General features: G+C 40.0%; 1 protein-coding gene across 2 annotated transcripts in view; it reads right to left on the bottom strand.

Annotated features, from left to right (window-relative positions):
• The window catches only part of LOC107661366 (genetic suppressor element 1-like), a 229,493-nt gene that overhangs the window by 38,030 nt on the left and 178,416 nt on the right, over positions 1-13,047 (bottom strand). For both annotated transcript variants that reach the window (XM_016450893.1, XM_016450894.1), the window contains one exon: positions 4,101-4,312. In XM_016450893.1, coding sequence (XP_016306379.1) covers positions 4,101-4,312 — 212 coding nt within the window. The remainder of the gene's footprint in view (positions 1-4,100; positions 4,313-13,047) is intronic.

Below are 13,047 nucleotides of genomic sequence, written 5' to 3'. Positions count from 1 at the left end.
TTCAGCAGGTGACTTTAAATTCACTTCTGTCATTTTAAATAATTAAAGTATCACATTTTTATGGCTATTTGTTATAAAAATCCAAAACAAGACAGGATGTAATAATATCACCGTATATAGTAGGGGAATTTACCGTTAACCATTTAACAGGTTTTTTACTGTAGCATTTTTACAGTCATTTACCGTTAAATTCATAGTCATTTTTTACAGTGTGGTCATTGACTGCATTACATACAAATTCTGTGTGTACATGTCGGTTTACTTGCCATGTTTGGGGACAAAATTCATAATAAATATACAGTGGGTACGGAAAGTAAAGAGTGAAAAATTGAAGGGGGTCTGAATACTTTCCGTACCCACTGTATACAATAAAATACAAAAGAAAAACATGAATATAATAAACGTTTTACTGTTTTCTTTGGTTGGTTGGTATGGTTCAGGTTAGACTGCAGTAATTATAATTATCTTGTAAAAGCAGCATAACTATATATATCATGTCCTTTTATAGAGCTACATAAATATATACGTGTGTGTGTGTGTGTGTATGTGTGTGTGTGTGTGTGTAAGGCGACAGGTGTGCAGTGGGGCTTATGCACATTAAAAATGAAAGAGGAGTGTGTTGTGATGGAGCCCAGGGTTGCCTGATGCCTGGCTCCTCTGTCTTTCTCTCTGTCTGTCTGTCTCAGTGGCTTTTGTCTGGCAGGAAGATACACCACCTCAGTATAGTGAGGACCCCACACTCACACAACATATCTTAGTAAAACTTAGTAAAAATGTGACAACTATTGAGAAAAATCATACTGATGTCACAGTAAGCTAAAAGAGAGACAGTTTGTAATTCACAATAGTATCTCACTCTGCAGGATTATGTAACTAGAGGGTCAGGGTCGAGGCAGTCAGGGAAATCTATAGAACCTTGGTTTATGGGATTAACCCCCCTGCATGCACACACACTCAGCAATAATAAGGGTTGAGGAGCAGACGGAAAGCTCTTTGTTCAGTATGTGTGTGTGTGTGTGAGAGCTATGGCCTGAGCACCCCTGCCCCTCTCCCTCAACTATACCAACCCAGAATCCTTAGTATGTGTAGTCGAACCCCTCCTGTCATAAAGTGTGATGTCAGAGGTGTTCAACCTCAGTTGGAGCAACACATAGACAGGGCTGATCAGAGACTGGAGCAAAACGCTGCGTCTCTCGCTCACGCTGGATCACAGATCTCCCAGCTGAGTGCCAGCTTCATTTCAGTTAAAAAGGCACCCCAGTTTCTAAGGGTGAGCGTAGATGTAGCCAGAGGAAGATGATGACTGTAATCTTTAAAGCTGCAGTCCGTAACTTTTTTTTAATTAAAAATTATCCAAAATCTATTTTTGAGCAAGTACATAACCAGCCAGTGTTCAAAACTATCTCCTGACCTTAGCCCGATTCACAATGGTATAAGCTTATAATAATATTTTCTAATTTGAGTGGTACAGGGTAGGTTTCGTGGGAAATTCAAGCATGCCGCTGTGTCTGCGTCTGTAAACATAAAGAAGTTGTCCCGGCTAGTAGGCTGTCGCATGTGAGGGTGCTGCAGGTGGCGGATCGTTTATAGACTTTTCTCACAGCAGCTGGAATAATCAAATGTGTTATTTTGATTGCGGATTGTAATCCAGAAATGATTATGTGTTTATGAAACACATGTAAGTGACTGAAATTAGATTATATTCCAGTTTTAAATCTGATTACAGATAGCCTACGTGGGATTACACAAGTTTTGTATTGCAAAGAGAACCAGTTCTAAGGAAGAATAATTTGCTTTTTGGGTTAAAAGAATGTCTTTATATGAAATTTGAATGGCATGACAATTAGAGATTAGACTGTAAAGTTACAGAAATTGAAATCTACATGTAACGCTAATACACACTACATACATGTAGTCATGCAATGCTGATGCAATCGTTAGATTTAATCACCATTGGTAGCTTGATTTATTGTAATGCTTTTTTCCTCAGTTGATCAGAACAAAAGTGGCAGACATGTTACTTAATTGTTTAGATGACAATATCCAGTGAAAATTCTTATTTGGGCAATACTTCCAAGACAGAATCTGTGATTCCTAAGTACAGTATCCACACACTGCAGTGACTGACAGCCACACATCAAAACATTAGATTTATCCGCACTGAGGAGCCATGCCAGTGCACAACCCACGTAAAGAAAATAATTCCACAAATAACTGCAATTGCAGGTTTCAAACAGAGATGGCGACAAAGATGCAAAACTTACAGACTGCAGCTTTAATCAAAGCGAGTACGCACATACATTTACTACAGGCATCTGAAGAGGGGTGAGGACACATATGTTTAGTGCTGTTGCAGGGCTATTGTTTAACACTGGGGACAGAGGGCGTGTATAATGGGGTGGGGGTGGGGGGAGGTAGCTGGTGCTGTTGTCGGCTGTGTATCACCCAAACATGTCACACACATTCTGACACTGTGATTCACAAAGCAAATGAAAATCCAGCACTATACATGTATGTGAATAAAGCAACAAGCCAGTTTTTCTTGCCACAAACAGCCTCAAGTAGGCATGTTGCTTCAATAAAGCTATATGGTATGGTACAATTCTCAGTACCTGTTACTACTAGGGATGCACCGATACCGATACTGGTATCGGTATCGGGCCCGATACTGAGCTCCTGTACTCGTATTCGTACTCGTTAAAATGCCCCGATACCAAACGCCGATACCACACAGCATGTGATAAGCGCCATATTCAGACAAAAAAAACAGACAACAAAACAACAGACAGCAGAATGGAGTTATTAGAGATTAAGGATGTATACAAAGTATATGCATGCAATGAATATAATGTTAAACATTCAGTATTAATGCCTGTATAGCTGATGTGCGTGAGTTGATAAGCAAATTGAGCGCGCGGCGGCGCAGATGCGCGAGTGGTTTGACTGTATCTATTTGATAAATGAAGTTAACCAACTAACATTATACATACTCTTTTGGTTTCTGTAACCAATATTTTAAAAAGGTACTCGGTATCGGCAAGTACCAAAAATAAAAGTATCGGTATCGGGCGAGTACTGGAAAAAGTGGTATCGGTGCATCCCTAGTTACTACAGTCTTCAGTGTCACATGATCCTTCAGAAATTAGGCTATTCTAATATGCCGAATTGGTGCTCAAGTAACATTTAAGTATACTTCAGTCATGAAACTCAAGATGGCGCAGACTGACAGGTATTAACGTAACTGATGATATTCACAGCGTTAAATGACTTGGCACAAGCTGATTGGTTTATGTTGCATATGCAATGAGCTTGCTACTTCACATTTAAATGGCTGGTTAGCATTCACTTGAGCATTTGCAGCATGCTTTCAGAGTTCCTCTGAAACCCACCACCTTCCCCAGCTCCACCTGTATAGTTCTGCTACGGGTTATTTTATATGCTATTTGTGCAGCAGCAGTATGTCTTAAATACTCACAGCACTGTATCGATATATGCATTGGCAAAAGCAACTTCCAGTATTTGCAGCAGCAGCAATATCTACAACTACAGCAATAACCAGCAGCAGCAGTGTAGCAGATAAATTCTTTGGCGTTTTTGCCTTTATTACAATAGGATAGTGTAGAGTAGACAGGAAGCGAAGTGGGAGAGAGAGAGGTGGGGGTGGGATCGGGAAATGACCTCGAGCTGGGATTCGATCTCGGGACGCCACAACGCAACAATGTTATATGTCGGAGCATTGCCCACTAGGTTATTGGTGCCGACAAAACTGCTTAATATTTTTGTGGAAACTGTGATACTTAAAAGAAAAGCATTTATCTGAAATAGATTTTTGTAAATCTTTACTATGCATTGTTATACAGACAAACAGAGAACCGATGAACCTGAAGAAAACATGTGAGAATTCCACATGCTCTGTTCCTTTTCAGCTGCCTACCTAAACTGCATGTTAAAGTTCCTGACAAGACAGCTGGTCTGTAAGGAAGACAATAAAATTGTTGCATTCTAAGACTCTCTTAACATGTTACAAAGCTGTCTTTGTATCAGTGAGATGGCTCTCTAGGGTTTTGAACAGAGCTTTTGTATATTATGATTAACTTTACCTCTCGTACAGTTCGGCTCTCGCTCCTCCACAGGCCGTTGACGGTTTTGGTGGGTGCTATGGTGACAACAGGTGGGGTACTGGGTATGCTGTGGCCCCCAGGAGGCACTATAACTGGACCCATGGGGCCTCGCTTGGGCGTACTAACTGGGGAGCTGTGGTTAGTGGCCGGAGATGAGACAGGAGATGATTCGCTGCTGATGGAAGATCCTGCTAAAAGAGAGGAAACAGGAGTGAAACAGTTTATGAGTAATTCTGTAATCAACTTCATGCCATGTATCTAGGTATTGTTCCTTGATCCTGCTAAATGAGAGGAAAGAGGAGAGAAACAGTTTATCAGTCATTCTGTAATCCACTTCATGCCATTTATCTAGGTATTGTCTCTTTATGCTTAAAAACAAAAATTATGTGATCTCTGCATGAGATTGTAGCTTATAAATAAAAGCAAATTGAAACCCACATTGCAAACACACTGCACCAGCTTCTTACACATCTCTGTATGAGTTACGACTTAAAGCTGTGTGCGCACCCGTTTATTTTTGACTAGTTCTGTTTGAAGTGGAAAGGATATATTACATAAATATAAATGTCTCGTGGAGGAGTAGAGAGACAGACAGCCTACATCAAACAGATGGAGACAGGGAGGAGAATTCATGAAGAGAGATGACAGGAAAAGCTCTGACAAGAGAGAGAAAAAAGAAAGTCCTGCATGGACATCCAGCCAATTACAATCCAGTGCTATATCATCGCTCTCTAAAGCTGTCATCATTGGTGCACCTCTACACACACTCCATCTGTCCCTCAGTCTGTCAGTTTGTCCGCTGTAAGAGGTGAGCAGAGTCTAACACAGACCTGAGCATTTTACGGCCCCGGGCCATATCCGGCCCTCTGGATATCCTTGACCGGCCCGCGTGAAGTAATTGGTTAATTAAAATTCAAACGCAAATGGGGCCGTGCAATGCCCAGGTCTGATATAGAGTCAGCGTAAATCTACATTATTTAGCTATTTGTCCGCAACATGACATAAATAACCTATAAACACGTAATACAACCGCACTGCTTTTATTTTGAAGGCAACAATATATATATTTTTTATTTACATACGTCCGTGCATGTGACTGTACGCACCCTCACTGAAATGTGTTCGCGATCATGTAGGACAGCATTCAAGAGTTCGCCGTTAGCCCTTAAATATGTTAGCTAACATTAAAAAAAGAAAGATTGATGCAGAAGACATGGACTTCTAAGTATTTATTTACTGAACTCAAAAGTAAAGCTGTGTGCTTAGATTGTGGAGAACAGATAGCTGTGTTTAAGGATTACAATTTGAATCGCCATTACGAGACTAAACACACAGAGAAATACAAGAATTTGAAACGGATGCAAGATAAAGTGACTGAAATAAACCAAGAACAGAAATTGGTTCTTTTGCATTGCATTATACTTCAGGAGGTGTTGTGTAAGTCAGTGCTAAAAATCAACCATGTTATTGATGTTGTGACTAAAATAGTTAACTTCATCAGGGCAAGAGCACTGAATCATAGACAGTTTGTTGCACTTTTGGAGGAGCATGAAAGTGAACATAGTGACATAGGCTACCACACAACTGTCAGATGGCTCAGCCTGGGCAAGGTGCTTAAAAGCGTATGGAACTTGAGAGCAGAAATTCAGGAGTTTTGTGAGAAGAAATGCAAGGACATCCCAGAGCTCTCAGATGCAGATCTGGCTTTCGCTGTTGATGTGACTGCACTTATGAATGAACTAAATACCAAGCTGCAAGGCAAGGGCCTCTTTGTACATGAAATGTACAGCTTAGTGACAGCTCTCCGGAGAAAGTTGAAGTTTCTTTCAAGCCAATTGGAGGGCAACGTTCTTACCCACATGCCAACACTGAAAGAAGTCACACCATCAGCTGATCACCTCCACAGGTACTCGCCCATGTTAGGGGCACTGCATGGTGAGTTTGCAAGGCGATTTGAAGACTTCAAAACAACTGAGAATGAAATGCACATGATTTCTTCTCCCTTCACTTGCTGTTTGGACAATGCACCCATTGATGTTCAGCTTGAACTCATTGACCTGCAGTCTGATAAACTACTGCAGAGCACTTTAAGTCAGAATCCCCACTGCATTTTTATTCCTCTCTCAAAGAGGAAAACATTCCACACATTAGGAGGCATGCACAGAGGATGTTGGTTGTCTTTGGATCTACCCACATTTGTGAACAAACATTCTCAGTGATGAAGTTTAACAAATCCAGATACAGATCCTCTCTCAGTGATGATCACTTGTGTGCTGTCCTTCGCATATCCACCTCATATATTCATCCTGACTTCAGTGCACTTGTTCAAGCCCAATATTCCATATTCAAAACGTAATAATCGCTTGACTCTAGCTTGCGCTCACTGTTGTAAACGGAAGCAGTTCCAGGGGGAATGACATATGAGGTCAGCTTTGTGCATGCTGAAGAACATCATATACACCTAGGATGCATCGGGGGTGAGTAAAACACAGCCTAATTTTCATTTTCGGGTGAACTAACCCTTTAAGAGTGAGAATTGGTCCCTATACTAAAGTGTTAACTTAAATTTTACCCGGTGCAGAAAATACGCCTTAAAAATGGAGCAGGATAATAATCTGAATAAGAACTACTTTTCAGTCACCTCAGCCATATTCATTCGAGTGTCAAGACATTTAAGCCCAGATGATGTCTGTAAAACAGGAAGGGAAGACATTAGGAGCTAGTGTTCTCAGAAGAAAGCTTTTAAGAGAAATGCCACAAAGGTTTCTGTTAACACCAAAGGAGGAGCAAAGGTGAGCAGAGGTGAAGAGGCGCTTGCTGCAGTAATTACAGCTGCACACCATTAAGCATGCATGCAAAGTGATAACGCGAAAGAGAGAGGGAGAGAGAATGAGAGAGAGAGTGTGAGAGTGAATCTACATCAGCAAATTGCAGCTGAGTCCCAAAGACACGAGTGTCTCCTCCTGTCTCATTCAGTCATTTAACACAGGCTACACACACACACACCTTAGCCTCTTCCAAAACCAGCATCTATAACTCATGCAGTATCCCAACTGAAATAGGGCTGCAAATAATGATTATTTTCAAAGGTTAGGATGGTTAAGAGTATGTATTAGTGCTAACTAACAATAAACAAGATAAACAAAATAATTTGAAAATACATGATACTGAGACTTACCTAATATCAGAACAATTTTTTGGTTCACTTGATTGTATTTGATTTAACTTCAGAAATCTCTCTTTTTGATTGGGCCAGATATTCTTTTTTTTTTCAGTGATCAAACCACTGTTGATATTTCAGCCCTAAACTGAAACTGAAGCTCTTGAATAAGTGATTTGGAACAATCTACATAAGCAGCCACTTGTGAAGTGAATGAGAGATTCGACCCACAGCAGATTCCAAAACAAGAGGAATGACACGACAAAGTACACACAAACTTGCTTGAGGACAGTCTGTATTGAAATTGTGATTTGTTTTTATTGATACATTTCACAATTGAATGTGTAATTGTAAATATATTATCAACATTATGGACCTTATCCATGATGGATGAATGCCATTCTGCTAGAAACTGGACAAAAATAAGGTATGGGACGAGGCAGTGTGATTAAGTTGCCTAATTTTTGTAAAGTTCATGTCAGGAGAGTAATGCCTATGATGCCTTATACTGCTGCCTACAGAGGCAGTTCCCTATTACACAACAGCGGTGTGATGCCTGTAGTCATTACTGATAGCTGCTCATCTGCTGCCGTTTCTCAGTGTCTTCTCATTTGTTTCTCCCAGTGTGATACACAGGACACAGTGAATAATTCAACAGGACTGCAGGCACATGTGCAGCAAGATACCCCCACCTTTATAGCTTTCTTCTCTTTTATTCACTCTGACACGCGCTCATCCATCAAACATCATCATCCTCCTGCAGTTCCCGTGAGTGTGGATCTGTCAGACACATTTATATTTTATGTGTCTTTACAGCATTAGCACTAAATTACTGCACCAAACATCATCACAAGATAATGTGTGTGTGACGGAGAGGCAGGCATCAGATCTCTCTCAAGTAGGTTTTATGGTTGTCTTTTCTTTCAAATGAAACACACACAGGCAGATGGGCCTCTTATTGACACACACAAACCATCTGAGTCAAACTGGTATGCTTTTATGAGATGCTAATGATATTCAAATGTATTCAGTGCGATGCGTCTGTGCAAGCTGCTCTCAGAGGAAGCCGTTCCCATATATGGACTAGAGGTTCCAACACTTCCTGTCACACTCTGAATGCCACTAAAATGAACAGATTTCACACTGCAAAGAAAGAGAGAGACTGTGTGTGTGTGTGTGTGTGCCCGTGTGATTAATGTGCATCTCTGTTCTCTGAGGGTTCATCTATTAACCCACCTCTACCTCACACTGACCACACACACACGTCTCAGGCTGCATTAGAACGGCATCAGCAGTTAATTAAACAGCCCATTTCACACCTGGTGTGAGAGCAGAACTCAACACACCTCAGTCCATATGCTGCCCCACGCACACACACACACAAACACATGTCATTGTTTTTTGGTGCACTCACATGGTTCATTCCGTGAAACAGCAGATATCATGACCATATCATATCATATTATGACCATTCTGAACAAACACACATCAGTTTTGTTCTTTCCACAGCTAGATCTTAATTGAGATGAAATCACGTAAGAGACTAATTCTATGCACTCTACTTAGGCAGCAACTCCACACGCCACACAAATAATTTACTCAAACCTGTATGCATTTCTTTCTTCTATGGAACACAAAAGCACATATTTTGAAAAATGTGTCCTTTTATTATGTAAGGCAGAATAAAGAAATACATACAGGTGTGGACAGGTAAATGACGACAAAATGTCATTTTAGGGTGATCTCTTTGACACGTTATTTGAACCCCCCACCACACAAAATATTCACTAAGAACCTTTACTAGAAAAAAGTAAAATTTAATTAAACTGGCCTATTATATTCTTTTCAGCATCAAATGAATCATATCTCAGTTATCTTGCTTTGTCCACCATCCTTTCTGTATGCTTTCACTGAGTCGGTCACATTTTAGGACTGTCCTATCTGAAGCTTGTGATGCCACTTACCTTTCGGAACAGCCTTCACATCAGGAGCATACCTATGATGCTTTAAATTGTCACCAGTTTGTGGAACAGAGCCACTATCACTTATGTGAGTGAGACGATAAGCTTGTGTTATGTATGCAGCCTGTTTCTACAGATGGAAAGCCACAAAAAAACAGGGTACCCCTACCCCCCAGGGTCTGCCGCTCTCTCTTCTCAAGCAGAACTAGGGACTTAGTCCTCCCCTCTACTCCTGTGTCTCTGTCTCTGCTGGATAAAGGATGAGCCCTTTAATATCCAAGTCCAAATGGAGCAGTTAATTAATCACACACACCACACCTGCTGTGAGAGAGACACATTGACCGTGTTCAGAAATTAATACTTGTGTACTGCATACTGCAACTTTTTTTCCCTTATTGTCTAGTATGCAACCATAAACATTTGACATCGACATTGTATCCAATTATCTCAGAAATAAATGGTTGTATAATAATGTAATGGAAATAAATGGCATTTGTAATCCAATTTTGAGTATAGGCAACGGGGTTAAATGGACCACCTCTGATTATCATATTGGAGGAGGAAATATAACTGTGAAATAAAAATAAAAACAACTAAAGAATAAATACACAAGTGCATACGTACAGAAATAACTAATTGTAAAACAAATGTAAATAAATATATTTCAAATATAAACCCAATAAATTATTATTACTAATTGAATGACCACATTAGTAAATTAATAAAAAATAAAATCAAGAATTAAAAAAAGAACTTAAATCATTGGATACAACTCAGTTTTTTACTTGAGTGTTAATTAAATACATTTGATTAATTTACTGATTATTACATTTTTAAATTTCAGTTTTATGGCTAAATGAAAACTTTAATTTCAGATTTGGTGTTCTGTTAAAAAAATAATTTTGATGCCTCGCAAATGTACTTATTTATACTAATTTACTTATTTAGGTATTTATCATTTAGATTGTAGATTAATTAATTAATTCATTCATTATTTTTGTTTGTCCTCCAAAGTACAATGTGTTTTTAACAGGAAATCTCACAACGGGAACTGTATGTTTATGTACACACTCTCTTGCCTTAGCAACTGAAATAAAGTTTTGGGAAACTGGATGTCAGCCTACACCCAACTTGCCATTATTCAGATCACTGTCACTTACCCATTTCACTGGCCCAGTCTGTATGCTCCTGCAGCCTACCTACAGCTGTCTGGACTGGAGAAAAATCAGACAGACACTGGGAAGAGGCGTTTCTGGAGCTGTTTTTAACAGTGAGAGTGACCTAATCATAATGTGCATCAACTGTCTGTTTTTAAATGCCACCCACAGATGGGCTACAGATACAGACACAATGAGAAAGAGAAACAGAAGGCAGAGTTAACACAAGTGATGAAACAAAGCTATCTGAGTGCTAGTGCTGAGCATCAGCATAACGTCTCCACACTGCAGTATATCCTGACCAAGGAAGCTCACAAAGGAAGAGACAATATGGTCAACCAACCAGAGTTTGCTTTCTAATTGATGTTTGGAGGCAAGTAAATGTGTAACTGGACCTAACTCAAAGGTGGGCTTTTGGATAGTGTCTCAATCTCATTTCATTCTTCATTTACTGTCAGGTATCTCACAAACTTTGTCAAATTCAGAGACTAGTTGAAGCAGCAGAGAACGGTCACAATGCAAACAATGCACAGAACAAGAAGGAGGGGCAACGATAGCTGGTAATGTCTGAACTGGAACAAGATGGGTTTTGATTGTGGTCTTGTTTGTTTATTTTCTTCTTAACGCCATTCCAGCATCTATGGTTATATTATTGGCGAGAACCAGTTAATCCATACATAAGTCTGTCTTACACACAAGTTGGGGGGAACAATTTAGAATCTTCAATTCACCTGACCTGCATGTTTTTGGGCTGTGGGAGGAAACCAGAGTACCAGGAGTAAACCCACGCTGACACAGGGAGAACATGCAAACTCCACACACCTGCTGGGGCTCGAACCAGGGACCTTCTTGCTGTGAGACAACAGTGCTAACCACCTAGCCACTCTGCCACCCTGATTGTGGTCTTGAAAATCCAGTATTTTACACACAACTTATTAGGATACATAAAATTAAAATCACAGCAGGGTGCTGGATCCATTCACACCTAAGCATTCTCTATATGGACAGCTCTTCCTGGGTCTGCTGGAGAGCACTCACACTAGGGGACAAGCAGGAGAAGACAGGAAGCATGTGGTATTCTGGCAGACTGTTAAAGACTGCTTCCCTGCTGAGACACTGTCTACAAACACAGCCGAGCACCATGTAGAGAATATGTGTGTGTACCTTCTTCAGACTACATACACAAACACCATTCCGTGTGTACACAGACACACATGATGAACATATCTGTAGAAAATGCCACTCTCTGTGGGCACACAGTAATGAAGCAGCATCTGGCCCAAACTGGTTACTTCCTTAAACTCCAACAGTTAAATGGATTGTTCACCCAAAAATGAAAAATCTTTTATCATTTACTCACCCTCAAGTTGTTCTGTATGAGAACTTTTCTGTATTTTCAAGAATGTTGGTAACCAAACAGTTGACAGTAGTCACCGACTTAGCCACTGTCTGATCATTTGAATCAGGTGTGTCTGATTAGGTTGGCATACAACAGCTGTGTCTAAAAGCATATGCCTTGTTGCCCTATCAGATAATGACTTTCCAGGCAGCGTACCTCCCGAAAATTATTTCAGGCATACTTCTGAGACAGCATAATAGTTTAATGATCTACAACAAAATAGAGAGCGCTTTGGGGATAACTAAGTGAATATTACATTTCTATAGTACTAATTTCTAGCTAGAAATGAGATTGAATGTGGAAATAACATTTACATTAACAGACAAACTGACCAAAAACCACAGCTTTTAGATGCCATAGCTCAGCTGTTATGGAATCAAACCCACAGTCCTGTGGGATATCATAGGCAGCGAAGGATACCTTTATGCTGCCTTCAAAAATCTATCAGATGAATGTATCTCAGCAGACATGATGTGACATGATCATTGGATTCGGACATGCCTTGTTGTCTTCCTACCTCCATATGCTGCCTATGGAGGCAGCATTTTTCAGCTTTTGGGCGCAGCCAAGATGTGTAGTGTTAGGGGGTGGGGGTACTTTATCTAACATAAAGTAGCCTGCTCAGAACTTTTTCCAAACATGATAATACATAGTATTGGAAGTAGCAGAATTCAATTTTTAGCTCAGTATACAGTTCTTTCACTCAATCTCTATGGGGACCCTAGGAGCCAAAAACATTGGATCATGACCTGAGCCATGAAATACTGACGCTGTTGAGATAATGCCACTGTAGTCCGTAGGGATGGAACGATTACCGGTTTCACGATAAATCACAATAAAATGCCCTGACGGTTAGTATTATCGTTTAAAATGTAATTATCATCAAAACCGTGTTTGATTATAGCGATTTTGAAAACTCACGGTAAATCCTGTCCAGCCAGCATCAGTCTGACGCAGAAGCAGCAGGCAATGCTGTTGTTGTTTTTTTTTGCACGAGAGGAAATGGCGGAAGGCAGTGACAACATCTTACATTAAAATAGACAAATTTAATTAGCCTATTCTATTCATGTTTGTATCTGAACTCGAAATCAACCCCAACTTTGCTTTAAAAAGCATCACAAAGATCCCCTAACCGAAGATCACATGATCACAAATGGAAATCACATTGTATGTATGTATATATATATATACAGTATATGTACAAAGCTGGGTAGATTACTTACAAATAGTAGTCCATTCCAGATTCCAA

The sequence above is a fragment of the Sinocyclocheilus anshuiensis genome, unplaced genomic scaffold (assembly GCF_001515605.1).
Source record: "Sinocyclocheilus anshuiensis isolate Anshui unplaced genomic scaffold, SAMN03320099.WGS_v1.1 scaffold727, whole genome shotgun sequence".
NCBI classification, from domain to species: domain Eukaryota; kingdom Metazoa; phylum Chordata; class Actinopteri; order Cypriniformes; family Cyprinidae; genus Sinocyclocheilus; species Sinocyclocheilus anshuiensis.
This window is presented reverse-complemented; position numbering and strand designations above follow the sequence as displayed.